Source organism: Acomys russatus, chromosome 19 (assembly GCF_903995435.1).
Source record: "Acomys russatus chromosome 19, mAcoRus1.1, whole genome shotgun sequence".
Taxonomy (NCBI): Eukaryota; Metazoa; Chordata; class Mammalia; order Rodentia; family Muridae; genus Acomys; species Acomys russatus.
This window is the reverse complement of record NC_067155.1, coordinates 3313577-3330721: the sequence shown is the minus strand read 5'-3', so window position 1 is coordinate 3330721 and position 17145 is coordinate 3313577. Positions and strand designations below refer to the sequence as shown.

At 46.2% G+C, this 17145-nt stretch overlaps 1 protein-coding gene across 1 annotated transcript in view; it reads right to left on the bottom strand.

Annotated features, from left to right (window-relative positions):
* The window catches only part of Tdrd12 (tudor domain containing 12), a 78888-nt gene that overhangs the window by 5521 nt on the left and 56222 nt on the right, over nt 1-17145 (bottom strand). Inside the window, exons 19-25 of the mRNA XM_051162186.1 lie at nt 16891-17030; nt 16486-16706; nt 14788-14887; nt 4838-5025; nt 3959-4169; nt 1903-1995; nt 71-243 (exon numbers count right to left, since the gene is read on the bottom strand). Coding sequence (XP_051018143.1) covers nt 71-243; nt 1903-1995; nt 3959-4169; nt 4838-5025; nt 14788-14887; nt 16486-16706; nt 16891-17030 — 1126 coding nt within the window. The remainder of the gene's footprint in view (nt 1-70; nt 244-1902; nt 1996-3958; nt 4170-4837; nt 5026-14787; nt 14888-16485; nt 16707-16890; nt 17031-17145) is intronic.

The following is a 17145-nucleotide window of genomic DNA, read 5'->3' as shown; positions in this document are numbered from 1 at the left end:
CAGTGCTACAGCACTATCACGTTTCCATAAACCCGAACAGCTTTTCCAAAGGAGACAGAAATGCACTCACGAGGTCTGTCCTGGAAGGTCCTCGAAAGCTGGCAGTTTGGCTTCTTTGTAGAGTTTTTTCAGTTGTTCTACATGTTCTGAATTATCAATACCCATTCCCATGGACAAAATTTCAGCTCGAACATTATAATCAATGATAGAAGTCTTTAGATTTGAAAGTTTCGTAACATGCACCTTCAACCAAAGGGGGAAATACATAACATTTGTAAGAGCCACACTCTGAATCTTGACTGGATCACGAGCACTCTCACAGCCTCACAAGTTCTCCTGAAAGTCACATGACTCGGATACATGCCTCAGTCTGCAAGGGCAGACGCCTCTGAAGCCCTGTCCCACACTGTGAGACACCATGAGTTCTGGGCAGAACCCTGGCATGCCACCCTAGTGCCCAGCAAACCAGGACACTGCAACCAGACACACTCTCTCTGTGCCTTGCTCTTTCTCGCTGTCCTGTGGCCTGTCTGAGCAGGCTCAGGGCCCTCATGTGCCTCATGCCGAGGCTCCAAGCCCTGTGTTCTACACCACTTCATCTATTTGTCTTTTCTCCAGCCATGGCATTTCAACTTATGCAACTTAAGCAAACCATGAAAACCTGCAATGGTGGGATTCCTGTGTGGAGCGGTGTGGACACAGGTCAGGTGCCCCCTTCTGTAGGAGGACAGGCTGGCCCTGCTAAGCACACTCCAACCGAGGGATGCAGAGAAGTGTCAGCCCTCACCCACAGGGAAGGGGAGCTGCTCTGTGAGGCAAGCTGGCGTGTGCCTCCCTTGGTATGTCAGCAGACACTGTCAGATGCTCTGCAGCTGCAGAAGCATGTTTTCAAGTGGGTTTCCTTTTTTGATTCTTACTCTGATGGTATTTAAAAATAACTTTGCTTAATAAATCTCCCCCTTTTCCCTCCAATAAAGAACAACTATAATCCTACCTATAACAACACTACTTAAGGCTCCTAAATAGCTCTCCTCATCTGCTCTGGTAATTGATATCTGTCTTTCCTAAAAATGGCTTTTTCTCTTATTCATAAATCTTATACCTAAATTCCCACTTTAATGTGTTAAAAGCTTTTCCAACTTTAAGAAATTTACTTTCAACAAGATAGGAACTGAATTCTGTTAAATATTAACAAACACGGCTTGTCTAATCCAGCAGAAGTGCGAGGAACTCCACAGGCCTCTGAGCCACATGTCATTGTGTCACACTTTCTTCCCCACAGTGGCACCACAGGGCCTTTTTTTTTCTTCCTACACGTGGAACTCAAGGGTGCAACCTGGCCTTAGCTCAACAGATGTCGATATAAAGAAACAAGGCAGGCAGAAGCTATGAACCTATGAACACAGCTCTGAGTGCCAAGGCCTGGACTCCTCATTAGCGAGTGCTGAGCATGCCCCAGGGCTTTCAGAACTAGGAGATGCAAGCGCCCTGGCTGCAGACTCTGACCTGTGACTCTCAAATAGGTTGAGCAGTAGGCTCACAAGCCTATGTAATGATCTGCAATTTATAATTCAGAGGGTAAAGTGACACACCATTGTAAATACTGCAGAGTGCCATGTGCAGTGAGCAAAGGGTCATGTTGTGCATGTATGGTACATACCATACACATGGTTCAAATTATGTGTGATACAGATGTGCATATACACAATGCACACACGCACTGTCATCATGAAAAATATATCATCACTAGACGAAAACAAAACCCAGACCAAACTCATGGCCCAAATAACATGAAAAGCACCCCACCCCCATCACAGAACCTCAAGCAATAAACTAGAATCTTCTGCTTCATTTCTGGGGGCCATCCATGCAGACTTCTTTTGAAGAAGACCATATACTTACCATTGGATCAACCCAAAGGGTATTTCCCAAAGCCAGTACCACTTTGGCATCGTGCATTTTCCCAACAATTTTATGATGAATGTATCTAGTAACCTGAAACAAAGTACTTCTGTTACTCAGCTGAGACTTTAGGCACGCATCCCACACTCTATGTGCTGTCCAGCACACAGACATCCCACACTCTGCAGCTGCATCTCCTAACAGCTCTGTGACGGTGGGCATGCAGCAGCCTCTTTCCTTACCAAAGGTTCAGTAGAGTTTAACCAGAAAGAGCAGGTCTGCAAAGCTGCAGGAACTGCCAAGACCTCACGTGAGGTCTGAGAACAGGAGGGGTCTTCACTGGACTTGTAATGTGTTTCTCACCATGGCTGGAGGACTCATCTCCTCTATCAACCCTCAGAATACCTTCAGCATCTCCAAGTTTCCTTCCTTGACAGCTCAGTGAGTGAATAATTCTGCTTGCTTCTCCAGAAGGCATTATGGCCACAGAGCTCTTTGCAACCAGTGACACACAGCGGAGGCCCTGCCCTCTCACAGGCATGTTACTACTTTCTTCTCAGGAAGGCCACAACAGACAAGACCGGTCTGAGTTATCGCTCATGCCTTTAAAGCAGGACAGGAGAAAGTTGGCCCTTGTCATGATATTGTTTTGGTGCCCCTGGGACAGTAAGTGATCTAGGAACAACTTAAAGAAGAACTTGTCCCATGTGCTGGCAAGTTTTATATCAATTTGACACAGGCCAAGTTATCTAAAAGGAGATTTAGAAAATGCCTCCATAAGATCTGGCTATAAGCCATTTTCTTAATTAGTTATTGGTGGGGGAGGGCTCAGGCCATCGTGTGTGGTGCAGTCCCTGGGCCTGTGGTCCTGGCTTCTATAAGGAAGTAGGCTGAACAAGCCATGGGAACCAGTCAGCTCCAGGTCCTGCCCTGCCTCTTTCAGTGACAGACTACAGTGCAGCAGTGTAAGCCAAACAAGCCCTTCCCTCCAGAACCTGCTTTTGGTCACGGTTTCATCACACACTAGAAACTTTGAGTAGGACCTCCATTTCTACAGAAGGCCCAGCCCTCTTTACAGACCAAAGGTTTCTGAAGGGCAAGAACTCATCCTCCTGGTGAGCACAGAGCTCAGCATGGCCCCGGACACACAATGGGCACTCAGGAAGTTCTGGTTAGAAGAAAGGAGGGAGAGCCCCAGCTGAGAGAGGCGACTGCTTATTGATACTGACGCACTGCCTATGTAGTGCTTGATCTTGTTTAAAAGCCTGTTTTCAATTCGCTCATCATAATGGTTTATCTCATTTCCATTAAATAGCTTCCACACTCAGGGGCATTATCATGAACAGAACTCACTGCTCTGCCAATGAATGGGACGGTCGATCAGGCTTCTCCACCCACCTCAGACTGCCCTGTGAATCTGAGTGGAATGGCCTCTGTGCTGCATTGCATGGACAGGCATTTTTCTTTGTTGTTGGTATCCTAACTGAATGATGACATTCTAATGACTGCATAACGTCCAGAAGAAATGTCTCTTTCCTCTGTGTCCTGTTCTGGCATATCTCTCTCCTCCCTCTCCCTCTCTTTGTTTTTTGTTTTGTTTTGTTTTGAGACAGGGTTTCTCTGTGTAGCCTTGGCTATGCTGGACTTGCTTTGTAGACCAGGCTGGCCTCGAACTCAGAGATCCACCTGCCTCTACCTCCCGAGTGCTGGGATTAAAGGCATGCGCCACCACGCCTGGCCTATCTCTCTTTTTTAATCCACACTCCCAATCCTGCCAGGATCACTGGCCACTCCAGGAAACATCCAAACCTGTGCCCCAATTGTCATAGCTGTTCACACTGTTCTCTTGTCCAAGCTGATGCTCATCTGTTTTATCACGACTCTCATTCTAAGGTAGAACACTAGTGACTTTGGCTACAGTGCCAGGGGCAACATAGTGAGGCCCATGTTTAAAACAACAAAATGCCCACATTCAGACTATGTCCCAATGCTTTGTATATTCTGAGCTGAATGTATTGCTGAAGTCAATAAAACATAAGAAGTTAAAGGAACGCACCTTCGGGTTCCATTCAATTTCACTGTCGGCTGGTTTAACTCGACAAACAATGAACTCCACGGCCTGAGGGGGCAGAGCGTGGAACTTCTCTGGGAGCAGCAGCAGCTGGTCTCTTGGGATGAGCTTGGTCCTGCCTTCATCTATGAACTTCACCAGGACGCTCCCCAAGCCCCAGGCGTCCTCCTTCTGGCTCACCTCCAACACCTGTACCCTAAACAAGAGCAGGCACCTGAGGAACTGCAGAAGGAAGCCTCCTTACTCTCCACACTGCAGCGTTTACACCTCAGAGGAGCCCTCAAGTGACAGACTGTCTAAAGCAGGTGCACTGCTCAACAGAACAAACCTGTATCTGATCAATTAACAAAAATTAGCTCGGCAAAGAAAAGGTTCTGTGTTTCTGAGATGAGGCTAATCCCAACATTGCGGGCCATGTGCATTCAGAAAGGTAGGTGCACACAAGCACATGGCTGGGTGGCCAGACTGCACACTAACTGTGCCACCCGCTGAGCGGCCTTAGACAAATTACCCTACACGGCCATGGCTGCATTGGCTTTGCTGTAAACTGAAAACAATGGCTCTCTTACAGGACTTTGTGAGAAATCCACTGAATTGCAGAGGAGAGTGTGTACTCCACACAGTGATGGACCAATACATACCTGGAGTAATATGGCCACTGTACTCCATGCTCAGGAGCCAGTAGAGTGTCCTATGCACATCTGTACCGGATGTGGTGAGCACAGTGTACAAGCTCCCCTTTCCTGGAAGTCAGCCAGGCTCAGGGGACACACACTCACACAGCAGACTGCAGGAGAATAAGCACTAACTTAACCCTGCTTACATTACGTCTCAACTGTAGAGAGGAGGTGACAGGGAATTTACCTCTGGAAAAGTGTTTTTTCTTCTAATCCATACAACCCCGAATTCTCCACCTTTTCAGCAGCTGTTTTATTACTGGGATCCTTAAAATATTCATTCATTTCCGCGTTGAGAGTTGCATAAAGATCCACGTGTTTATCAATTATACGACCAAAGTAATTAGTTGCATTTGAAACGTAAAAAGGGATTATCTGAAACAAATACAATGAACAAATGTAGAAGACAACTGAAATAAAACCCGACAAGGGACACCTGCAGACGTCAGCACGTCCCAAGGACCGCGGTGTGCACAAGGGCAGAAGGATGAGGCAGGGAACAGGCCAGACACTGGCCAATCCAAGACAGTACTGAACGCACAACAGTCAGTCTCACTTTTACTTAACAGAGCACATTGTAGAGAAAATTCCGTCATTGAAAAACCTCAGTTTAGGGCCAGAAGGATGGCTTAGCTAGTAGAGGTACTTGCACACAGCCCTGAAGACCTGAGCTGGGTCCTTGAGTCCCAGATCCCAGAAACTGGCAGGAGAGCACGACCTTTGATCTCTGACCTATACTTGTGCACTCACATGCATATACACAATAAAACTTTTTTTAAACTTCATTTTGGTTATGTGTTCCTTTGTTCACTTTTTTGTTTCTGTTTTTCAAGACAGGGTTTCTCTGTGTAGCCCTGGGTGTCCTGGACTCACTCTGTAGACCAGGCTGGCCTCGAAGTCACAGAGATCCGCCTGCCTCTGCCTCCCGAGTGCTGGGATTAAAGGCACGTGCCACCACGCCCAGCTCCTTTGTTCACTTTTTAACTAAAATCATTATGCATCTATTTACAATGCTGTGTGTATATTTTAAAGGTTTTGTTCATATATATATATACGTATATAATGTGTGTGTGTGTGCATATACCCATACACCCCAGTCCTCACCATCCTTTTCTTGCCGCTTGTCTCTCCTGTTTATCTCCTTTGTTCCCCTAGACAATTTCACTTCTATTTTCATTTACTATAAATACCTATGTTTTATGGTACTATATAAAATAAATGGGAGAAATTATGTGGTTCTTTTTTTCCTGAGATGGCTTAATTCACTTAATGTGAGTATCTCTCAGTACATCCATTCTCCTGCAATACACAGAACTACAACTACTGCTACTTCTCCTCCTTTCTTTGAGACGGGTTTCTCTGTGTAGCCTTGGCTGTCCTGGACTCAATTTGTAGACCAGGCTGGCCTCGAACTCACAGTGATCCACCTGCCTCTGCCTCCTGAGTCCTGGGATTAAAGGCGTGCACCACCACGCCTGGCTCTTTTTCTTCCCTAACACTGTTGATGACAATTCTCCCATAGCAACCCACATGAAACCTCCTGCCAAAAGATTCTTATTTTACATAAAAGAATAAAGTAAAGTGTAGTGGGTATATAGTTCAGCATGGTGGTATCCTGTTCAAGGGACTCTAACATCATGCCTCAGCACTGTCACCCAAACGTAACATAAATATTAATTAAGAAACTTAAAAATGAGTTGAAAAAATTAGAAATGAAAGAAAAAAAGGTTGGTAACGAAAGTGTACTGGATTGGAAGGATGGCTCCTAGAAAGGCACGCACACACCCTCATGTGTAAGCTGGGCCACCAGGACGCTCAGTGGGTGAAAGCACTTGCCCTACAAGCCCAAAGGCCAAGTGTGAGCCTCCCATCTGTGCTAAGAAGACATGTGTTGGTGTGCACATACAGCAAATGGGAAAGGGGAAGAAGAAAGCAGTTACCTGAAAGCTCATGGCTACCAGCCTGCAGCCAACAAGGCGGACAAGGGAGTCTGCCTCAGCAATAGGAAAGGTTGTCCTCTGACCTCTATGTGCACACTTTGCCTTCTTTTTACTTCTGTCATACACACACGCACACACTACACACACAAACTACACACACACAAACTACACACACAATTATTTTAAAAGTTTTAAAGGACATGCTAACATCCAAAGTCACTACAAGCATGACCTTATTTTTTTAAAAGGGTCTTTGCAAATATAGTTAAGTATCCCCACATGAGGATACATGCAATTTTACTCCACATTAGAGGAATCCTTACATGGTAGACTATGTAAAGCACACATAACCATGTAACAGGTAGTACTCCTGAATACAACCAATGTTCTATGAGGGGTAGTTTTACACTAATAGGTGGGCCTTCCTCCCAGTGACAAGCAAGTACTTGTTTTTTAATAGGGGAAAAAGAAAGAAGAGGAGCCTTATTTGAAGAAAGCAGCAGCACCCTGAAGAAGCAGACTAAGAGAGATGTAATTGCAAACTAAGACATGTCAAGCTGCAAGGTTCCTGGGAGTAGCATGGACTAGGGGGAGCAGCAGAGGCTGGGGGGAGGCAAGCAGCAGGGGCTGAGGGGGAGCAGCAGGGGCTGGAGGAGCAGCAGCAGGGGCTGGGGGGAGCAGCAGGGGCTGGGGAAAGAAGCAGCAGGGGCTAGGGGAGGAGCAGGAGGGGCTGGGGAGGAGCAGCAGGGGCTAGGGGGAGGAGCAGCAGGGGCTGGGGGGGGGGAGCAGCAGGGGCTGGAAGGGAACAGTAGCGGCTGGTGGGGTGGGGGTGAGCATCAGGGGCTGGGGGGAGGAGCATCAGGAGCTGGTGGGGTGGGGTGAGCAGCAGGGGCTGGGAGAAAGGAGCAGCAGGGGCTGGGAGGGAGCCCTACCCCCTACCTGGATGTAAAATTGTGAGAATACAGCTGTTGTTATGAGGCATTAACTGTAGTGCTGCCCAAGCAACCCTAAGAAGTTAACACAGCAGACAGTGCTTCTTACTGCTGCTTTATGAACACACTCCCTGGCGGAGCAATCATGCTCCAGCAGAGGATGTGGGATGCTCAAAGAATATGTGGGCAGCACAAACTGGACTCTATAGGTGTTTTTCAAAGCAGACACAAGTTAGGTGGCTAAGGAGGTGGATCTAGGATGGGTAGAAGAGGGGAATAAATATGATCAAAACAAGTTGTATAAAATTCTCAAAAAATACTAAAAAAAAAAAAAAAAAAGAATTTAAATAGAGGGGCTTCCCACAGCTTCCCATCTGGGCTGTGCATCATGGTGTGTGCAGTGTTGTCACTGTAGTGTGTGCAGCGTTGTCATCATAGTGTGTGCAGTGTTGTCATCATAGTGTGTGCAGTGTTGGCATCATCATAGTGTGTGCAGCATTGTCATCATAGTGTGTGCAGCGTTGTCATCATAGTGTGTGCAGCGTTGTCATCATAGTGTGTGCAGTGTTGTCATCATAGTGTGTGCAGCGTTGTCATCATAGTGTGTGCAGTGTTGTCATCATAGTGTGTGCAGTGTTGTCATCATAGTGTGTGCAGTGTTGTCATCATAGTGTGTGCAGTGTTGTCATCATAGTGTGTGCAGTGTTGTCATCATAGTGTGTGCAGTGTTGTCATCATAGTGTGTGCAGTGTTGTCATCATAGTGTGTGCAGCGTTGTCATCATAGTGTGTGCAGCGTTGTCATCATAGTGTGTGCAGTGTTGGCATCATAGTGTGTGCAGTGTTGTCATCATAGTGTGTGCAGCGTTGTCATCATAGTGTGTGCAGCGTTGTCATCATAGTGTGTGCAGTGTTGTCATCATAGTGTGTGCAGTGTTGTCATCATAGTGTGTGCAGTGTTGGCATCATAGTGTGTGCAGTGTTGGCATCATAGTGTGTGCAGTGTTGGCATCATAGTGTGTGCAGTGTTGTCATCATAGTGTGTGCAGTGTTGTCATCATAGTGTGTGCAGTGTTGGCATCATCATAGTGTGTGCAGCGTTGTCATCATAGTGTGTGCAGTGTTGGCATCATAGTGTGTGCAGTGTTGTCATCATAGTGTGTGCAGTGTTGTCATCCTAGTGTGTGCAGTGTTGTCATCATAGTGTGTGCAGTGTTGTCATCATAGTGTGTGCAGTGTTGTCATCATAGTGTGTGCAGTGTTGTCATCATAGTGTGTGCAGTGTTGTCATCCTAGTGTCACCCTAGTGTGTGCAGTGTTGTCATCATCATAGTGTGTGCAGTGTTGTCATCCTAGTGTGTGCAGTGTTGGCATCATAGTGTGTGCAGTGTTGTCGTCATAGTGTGTGGAGTGTTGGCATCATAGTGTGTGCAGTGTTGGCATCATAGTGTGTGCAGTGTTGTCATCATAGTGTGTGCAGTGTTGTCATCCTAGTGTCACCCTAGTGTGTGCAGTGTTGGCATCCTAGTGTGTGCAGTGTTGGCATCATAGTGTGTGCAGTGTTGTCGTCATAGTGTGTGCAGTGTTGTCGTCATAGTGTGTGGAGTGTTGGCATCATAGTGTGTGCAGTGTTGGCATCATAGTGTGTGCAGTGTTGGCATCATAGTGTGTGCAGTGTTGGCATCATCATAGTGTGTGCAGTGTTGGCATCATAGTGTGTGCAGTGTTGGCATCATAGTGTGTGCAGTGTTGTCATCATAGTGTGTGCAGTGTTGGCATCATCATAGTGTGTGCAGTGTTGGCATCATAGTGTGTGCAGTGTTGGCATCATCATAGTGTGTGCAGTGTTGTCATCATAGTGTGTGCAGTGTTGGCATCATCATAGTGTGTGCAGTGTTGTCATCATAGTGTGTGCAGTGTTGTCATCATAGTGTGTGCAGTGTTGGCATCATCATAGTGTGTGCAGTGTTGGTATCATCATAGTGTGTGCAGTGTTGGTATCATCATAGTGTGTGCAGTGTTGTCATCATAGTGTGTGCAGTGTTGTCATCCTAGTGTGTGCAGTGTTGTCATCATAGTGTGTGCAGTGTTGTCATCATAGTGTGTGCAGTGTTGGCATCATAGTGTGTGCAGTGTTGTCGTCATAGTGTGTGCAGTGTTGGCATCCTAGTGTGTGCAGTGTTGGCATCATAGTGTGTGCAGTGTTGTCGTCATAGTGTGTGCAGTGTTGTCGTCATAGTGTGTGGAGTGTTGGCATCATAGTGTGTGCAGTGTTGGCATCATAGTGTGTGCAGTGTTGGCATCATAGTGTGTGCAGTGTTGGCATCATAGTGTGTGCAGTGTTGGCATCATAGTGTGTGCAGTGTTGGCATCATAGTGTGTGCAGTGTTGGCATCATAGTGTGTGCAGTGTTGTCATCATAGTGTGTGCAGTGTTGTCATCATAGTGTGTGCAGTGTTGTCATCATAGTGTGTGCAGTGTTGTCATCATAGTGTGTGCAGTGTTGGTATCATCATAGTGTGTGTAGTGTTGTCATCATAGTGTGTGCAGTGTTGTCATCATAGTGTGTGCAGTGTGTCATCATAGTGTGTGCAGGTGCATCATAGTGTGTGCAGCGTTGTCATCATAGTGTGTGCAGTGTTGGCATCATAGTGTGTGCAGTGTTGTCATCATAGTGTGTGCAGTGTTGTCATCCTAGTGTGTGCAGTGTTGTCATCATAGTGTGTGCAGTGTTGTCATCATAGTGTGTGCAGTGTTGTCATCATAGTGTGTGCAGTGTTGTCATCATAGTGTGTGCAGTGTTGTCATCCTAGTGTGTGCAGTGTTGGCATCATCATAGTGTGTGCAGTGTTGTCATCCTAGTGTGTGCAGTGTTGGCATCATAGTGTGTGCAGTGTTGTCATCATAGTGTGTGCAGTGTTGGCATCATCATAGTGTGTGCAGTGTTGTCATCATAGTGTGTGCAGTGTTGTCATCATAGTGTGTGCAGTGTTGGCATCATAGTGTGTGCAGTGTTGTCATCCTAGTGTGTGCAGTGTTGGCATCATCATAGTGTGTGCAGTGTTGTCATCCTAGTGTGTGCAGTGTTGGCATCATAGTGTGTGCAGTGTTGTCATCATAGTGTGTGCAGTGTTGGCATCATCATAGTGTGTGCAGTGTTGTCATCATAGTGTGTGCAGTGTTGGCATCATAGTGTGTGCAGTGTTGGCATCATAGTGTGTGCAGTGTTGTCATCATAGTGTGTGCAGTGTTGGCATCATCATAGTGTGTGCAGTGTTGTCATCATAGTGTGTGCAGTGTTGTCATCATAGTGTGTGCAGTGTTGTCATCATAGTGTGTGCAGTGTTGGCATCATCATAGTGTGTGCAGTGTTGTCATCATAGTGTGTGCAGTGTTGTCATCATAGTGTGTGCAGTGTTGGCATCATCATAGTGTGTGCAGCGTTGTCATCATAGTGTGTGCAGTGTTGGCATCATAGTGTGTGCAGTGTTGTCATCATAGTGTGTGCAGTGTTGTCATCCTAGTGTGTGCAGTGTTGTCATCATAGTGTGTGCAGTGTTGTCATCATAGTGTGTGCAGTGTTGTCATCATAGTGTGTGCAGTGTTGTCATCATAGTGTGTGCAGTGTTGTCATCCTAGTGTGTGCAGTGTTGGCATCATCATAGTGTGTGCAGTGTTGTCACCCTAGTGTGTGCAGTGTTGTCATCATCATAGTGTGTGCAGTGTTGTCATCCTAGTGTGTGCAGTGTTGGCATCATAGTGTGTGCAGTGTTGTCGTCATAGTGTGTGGAGTGTTGGCATCATAGTGTGTGCAGTGTTGGCATCATAGTGTGTGCAGTGTTGTCATCATAGTGTGTGCAGTGTTGTCATCCTAGTGTCACCCTAGTGTGTGCAGTGTTGGCATCCTAGTGTGTGCAGTGTTGGCATCATAGTGTGTGCAGTGTTGTCGTCATAGTGTGTGCAGTGTTGTCGTCATAGTGTGTGCAGTGTTGTCGTCATAGTGTGTGCAGTGTTGGCATCATAGTGTGTGCAGTGTTGGCATCATAGTGTGTGCAGTGTTGTCATCCTAGTGTCACCCTAGTGTGTGCAGTGTTGTCATCATCATAGTGTGTGCAGTGTTGTCATCCTAGTGTGTGCAGTGTTGGCATCATAGTGTGTGCAGTGTTGTCGTCATAGTGTGTGGAGTGTTGGCATCATAGTGTGTGCAGTGTTGGCATCATAGTGTGTGCAGTGTTGTCATCATAGTGTGTGCAGTGTTGTCATCCTAGTGTCACCCTAGTGTGTGCAGTGTTGGCATCCTAGTGTGTGCAGTGTTGGCATCATAGTGTGTGCAGTGTTGTCGTCATAGTGTGTGCAGTGTTGTCGTCATAGTGTGTGGAGTGTTGGCATCATAGTGTGTGCAGTGTTGGCATCATAGTGTGTGCAGTGTTGGCATCATAGTGTGTGCAGTGTTGGCATCATAGTGTGTGCAGTGTTGGCATCATCATAGTGTGTGCAGTGTTGGCATCATCATAGTGTGTGCAGTGTTGTCATCATAGTGTGTGCAGTGTTGTCATCATAGTGTGTGCAGTGTTGGTATCATCATAGTGTGTGCAGTGTTGGTATCATCATAGTGTGTGCAGCGTTGTCATCATAGTGTGTGCAGTGTTGGTATCATCATAGTGTGTGCAGTGTTGGTATCATCATAGTGTGTGCAGCGTTGTCATCATAGTGTGTGCAGCGTTGTCATCATAGTGTGTGCAGTGTTGGCATCATAGTGTGTGCAGTGTTGTCATCATAGTGTGTGCAGTGTTGTCATCATAGTGTGTGCAGTGTTGTCCTCATAGTGTGTGCAGTGTTGTCATCATAGTGTGTGCAGTGTTGGCATCATCATAGTGTGTGCAGTGTTGTCATCATAGTGTGTGCAGTGTTGTCATCATAGTGTGTGCAGTGTTGGTATCATCATAGTGTGTGCAGCGTTGTCATCATAGTGTGTGCAGCGTTGTCATCATAGTGTGTGCAGTGTTGGCATCATAGTGTGTGCAGTGTTGTCATCATAGTGTGTGCAGTGTTGTCATCATAGTGTGTGCAGTGTTGTCATCATAGTGTGTGCAGTGTTGGCATCATCATAGTGTGTGCAGCGTTGTCATCATAGTGTGTGCAGTGTTGTCATCATAGTGTGTGCAGTGTTGTCATCATAGTGTGTGCAGTGTTGTCATCATAGTGTGTGCAGTGTTGTCATCCTAGTGTCACCCTAGTGTGTGCAGTGTTGTCATCATCATAGTGTGTGCAGTGTTGTCATCCTAGTGTGTGCAGTGTTGGCATCCTAGTGTGTGCAGTGTTGGCATCATAGTGTGTGCAGTGTTGTCATCATAGTGTGTGCAGTGTTGTCATCCTAGTGTCACCCTAGTGTGTGCAGTGTTGGCATCCTAGTGTGTGCAGTGTTGGCATCATAGTGTGTGCAGTGTTGTCGTCATAGTGTGTGCAGTGTTGTCGTCATAGTGTGTGGAGTGTTGGCATCATAGTGTGTGCAGTGTTGGCATCATAGTGTGTGCAGTGTTGGCATCATCATAGTGTGTGCAGTGTTGTCATCATAGTGTGTGCAGTGTTGTCATCATAGTGTGTGCAGTGTTGTCATCATAGTGTGTGCAGTGTTGTCATCATAGTGTGTGCAGTGTTGTCATCATAGTGTGTGCAGTGTTGGCATCATCATAGTGTGTGCAGTGTTGTCATCATAGTGTGTGCAGTGTTGTCATCATAGTGTGTGCAGTGTTGGCATCATCATAGTGTGTGCAGTGTTGTCATCATAGTGTGTGCAGTGTTGTCATCCTAGTGTGTGCAGTGTTGTCATCATCATAGTGTGTGCAGTGTTGTCATCATAGTGTGTGCAGTGTTGGTATCATAGTGTGTGCAGTGTTGTCATCATAGTGTGTGCAGTGTTGTCATCATAGTGTGTGCAGTGTTGGCATCATAGTGTGTGCAGTGTTGGCATCATCATAGTGGGTGGAGTGTTGGCTTGCCGCAGCTGGCACTGGGCCGATGCGCTGTTCCGGGGAATGTGGGGCTTGCTGAGGGCACTCAGGCACGCGGGCCGAGAAGTGCGTGGGCTGCGAGGGCTGCATGCCCTCCTGGCTCAGCTGTGGCTGTATTCCAAACTGTTTTTCATCCAACTTGGGTAATTATCCAAAGAAACCTATGAGTTCATACCTTCGATTTTCTACAGAACAGCTAACCAGATTTAAAGCTAAACACCCAGACGCAACACTTTCAGAATTGGCTAGAACAACTGCGGCCCTGTGGAAGGGACTAACAGGTGAAGAAAAAAAAAATGCATGAAGCTGATTTCAAGGCAGAGTGGAATGCGCACAAAGCAGCCATGGGCAAGTTTAAAGAACAGCTAACACCAAGTCCGTTCGTGTCTTCTGAGAAAGATGACGGGCAAAAGGGCTTAAAAAAGAAAGCATTAATAAAAAGGAGAGAATTAATTTTGCTTGGAAAACCAAAAAGACCTTGGTCAGCGTACAACATTTACCTATCTGAAAGCTTCCAAGAGGCTAAGGATGAGACTGTAAGTTAGGCTTGGAAAACCCTGTCTAGAGATGAAAAGCAGGCATCTGTTCATCTTGCTAAAGATGACAGAATTCTTTACGATGATGAAATGAAGTCTTGGGAAGAGGAAACGGCTGAAGCTGGATGAAGTGATCTCATCCGACAAAGTGTGAACTGACCAGGAGACATCACCGAGTGAAATTAAGACAGAAGACAGAGTTGTCTTTGTGATTAGGCCCAAGAAATCAGTTAGGTCTCAATACCTTAAGTCGTCAACTTAGAAAGGATAAAGGTGGTTAACACTTGGTATTCAGTTCCCTTTTTTGTAGCCACTATGAGCTTCTGCCTGTTGAATACATTCTGCTACCATTTTGAGCCCTGACCATGGAGTATCCTGCCAAACTCTGTCTTTTGCTAAGAACTGGAGTTGAGCCAGGTGTGGTGGCACACGCCTTTAATCCCAACACTTGTGAGGCAGAGGCAGAGGCAGGTGGATCACTGTGAGTTTAAACCCAGCCTGGTCTACAAAGCAAGTCTAAGACAGCCAAGGATACACAGAGAAACCCTGTCTTGAAAAACCAAAAAAAAGAAGAAAGAAAGAAAGAAAGAAAGTACCAAGTCTATGCATATTGCTTTATTACATAGAATAAAACTAATTTTCAAAAAAAAAAAAGTTAGGACAGAAAGACTTCAGGAATGACTGTTAGCCAGTAGACAAGAGACGCAGGCAGAACTTACCCTAATGTGTCCAGACACTGGCAGAGTGTTGTTGGATAATTTCCTTGGGTTGTCCATTTCTGGATTAATGTGGTGCCGGTCAGGACAGATCCTTTTGTCTCTGAAAAAAAAAAAAAAAGGACTAGATTTTAAAACAAGGAGAAAAAAAAAAAAAAGTAACACGAAGAGTTAAGACATCTCCAGGAAACTGACCTGCAGCTACAATCAGAAAAGTTTTATTTCAAACATTTAAATGCTAAGTAGCTAAAGACTGAAGAGGATCAACTATGCACATGGAGGAATAATTCCATTTAATCAACACTGGATGAGCATAAATGACTGAGTTCTTTATTATTCCTCAAGACATTCTGAATTTTTTAATTTTGTATTTTCATTTTATGTGTATGGATGTTTTGGCTGTATGTATGTCTGTGCACCTCATGCATACCTGGTACCCCAAAGGCCAGAAGAGGGCATCAGATCCCCTGAAACTAGAGTATGAGATGGTTGTGAGCCTTCATTGGGGTGCTGAAAATCCAACCTAAGTCCTCTGAAGGAGCAGCCAGTGCTCTTAGCCTCTGGGCCATCTCTCCTCAAAACATATCACCATAATCTGCAACAAAGGCCAATTACCTTCTAAGACAGAAGCCTCTCCTTAAGCATGTCACCCACAGGCATGCACACACACTCCCTAGGAAGACACGCGTGGGACACTCAGAGCAGCACCATACGTATCTCACCTGCACACTGACTGACACAGCCACTGACTACAAGTGGCTACACACATGGCAATACAGGTACAGAACACAATAGGAGGCCGTGAGATAAATAAAGTAAAATCAGATACACTGAAATAAGCCTTGTCTCAGCCAGGGTCTCATTGATGTGAAGAGACGCCATGAGCATAGCAACTCTTACTGCTAATGGCCCCTAGGAGCCTCTGGGAGTCAATCACATCCAAACTACCACGAACCTTTTCCTCAAGTTTTTTTTTTTTTAAAGATTTATTTATTATTATGTATACAGTGTTCTGTCTGCATGTACACCTGTACACTAGAAGAGGGCATTAGATCACATTATAGATGGTTGTGAACCACCATGTGGTTGCTGGGAATTGAACTCAGGACCTTTGGAAGAACAGGCGGTGCTCTTAACCACTGAGCCATCTCTCCAGGCCCCTTAAGTTGTTTTTAATCAGAATGTTTTATAATACCAACAGAAAAGCAAGCAAACATAATACGCATCAGTAAATTAATGTGAAAATAATATGAGACACACACAGAGAACATAGTAATATTCAGTTATGAAGAAAATTAAGCCCTACAATGTGCAGCACGTGGAGGAAATGAGGAAGGCAATTGAGCCACAGAAAAACAAGCGCTTTATGCTTAGGTGAAAACCTGAACACCAGCTGGGCCAGGAAGTACAGCTGCGGCTGCTAAGCTGGGAAGGTGTGGGAGGGGGGCAGGCAGCAGAACAGGGGGTTAGAGCGGGTCACTGTGCCCTGTGCACATGGATGGGTGCCACACCGAGCTCCACTCATATGTGCAAGTAATTTGTCACTGAAAGAATTCAGAGCTTGCCAGTGCTAACGGCTCTGGGAAGGCAGCCGTGTGAGGAATTCTGGGTGCTCCTTTTGCGCTGAGTGGGTTGGCACCAGGACGCAGGTGTGTGATATTTTATGCATGTTACTGCTCGATTTAAAAAGCAGTGACTTACTTGCAAAACCCAAAGGCCTTCAGAGAGGGGCAAAGAGGCCCTCTGGCCTTCTTGGCCTCCTTGGCTTCCAGGACCCCCGCAGTGAACTCATAGAGCTCTGATGGGATTGTGGCATCTGCTCGCTCCAAGTACCGCAGGGCACCGACAGCATGGCTTGCGTTTCTCTCCGTCAGCAACAAGACAGATTTAGTTTTCTTATCTCCCTGCTCTGCGGGAGAACCCTTAAAATTGGAGGTTAATAAAAGACACAGATCATCCATGCCAATCTGATCTCATTCAATAAAGCTTTGTAGGCTCTGAATTTGCCAGCGCGCGCGTGCGTGCACACACACACACACACACACACACACACACCCACCCACCCACCCACCAGCGAAACAAGAACTATAATAAAACTGACCAAACCTGTTCAGTTGAGCTCTGAAAGTGATCAGACATGCAGTGCAGGCGTCCCCCGAACACTTTAGGCGATGAGGGGAAGCTGAAGTGGACCACACAGGTGGCGTCAGTGATGGCCAGCAGTGGGATGCAGTCATCCGTCAAGGCTGAGGAAACAATGTCCACAGGCACCAGCAGCCGTGACAAACAGGCCCAGCACCCACACTGGGCCATGTTTCTGTACCGCACTTACTTTGCTCCCTTATTTGAGGTGCAGAGGGT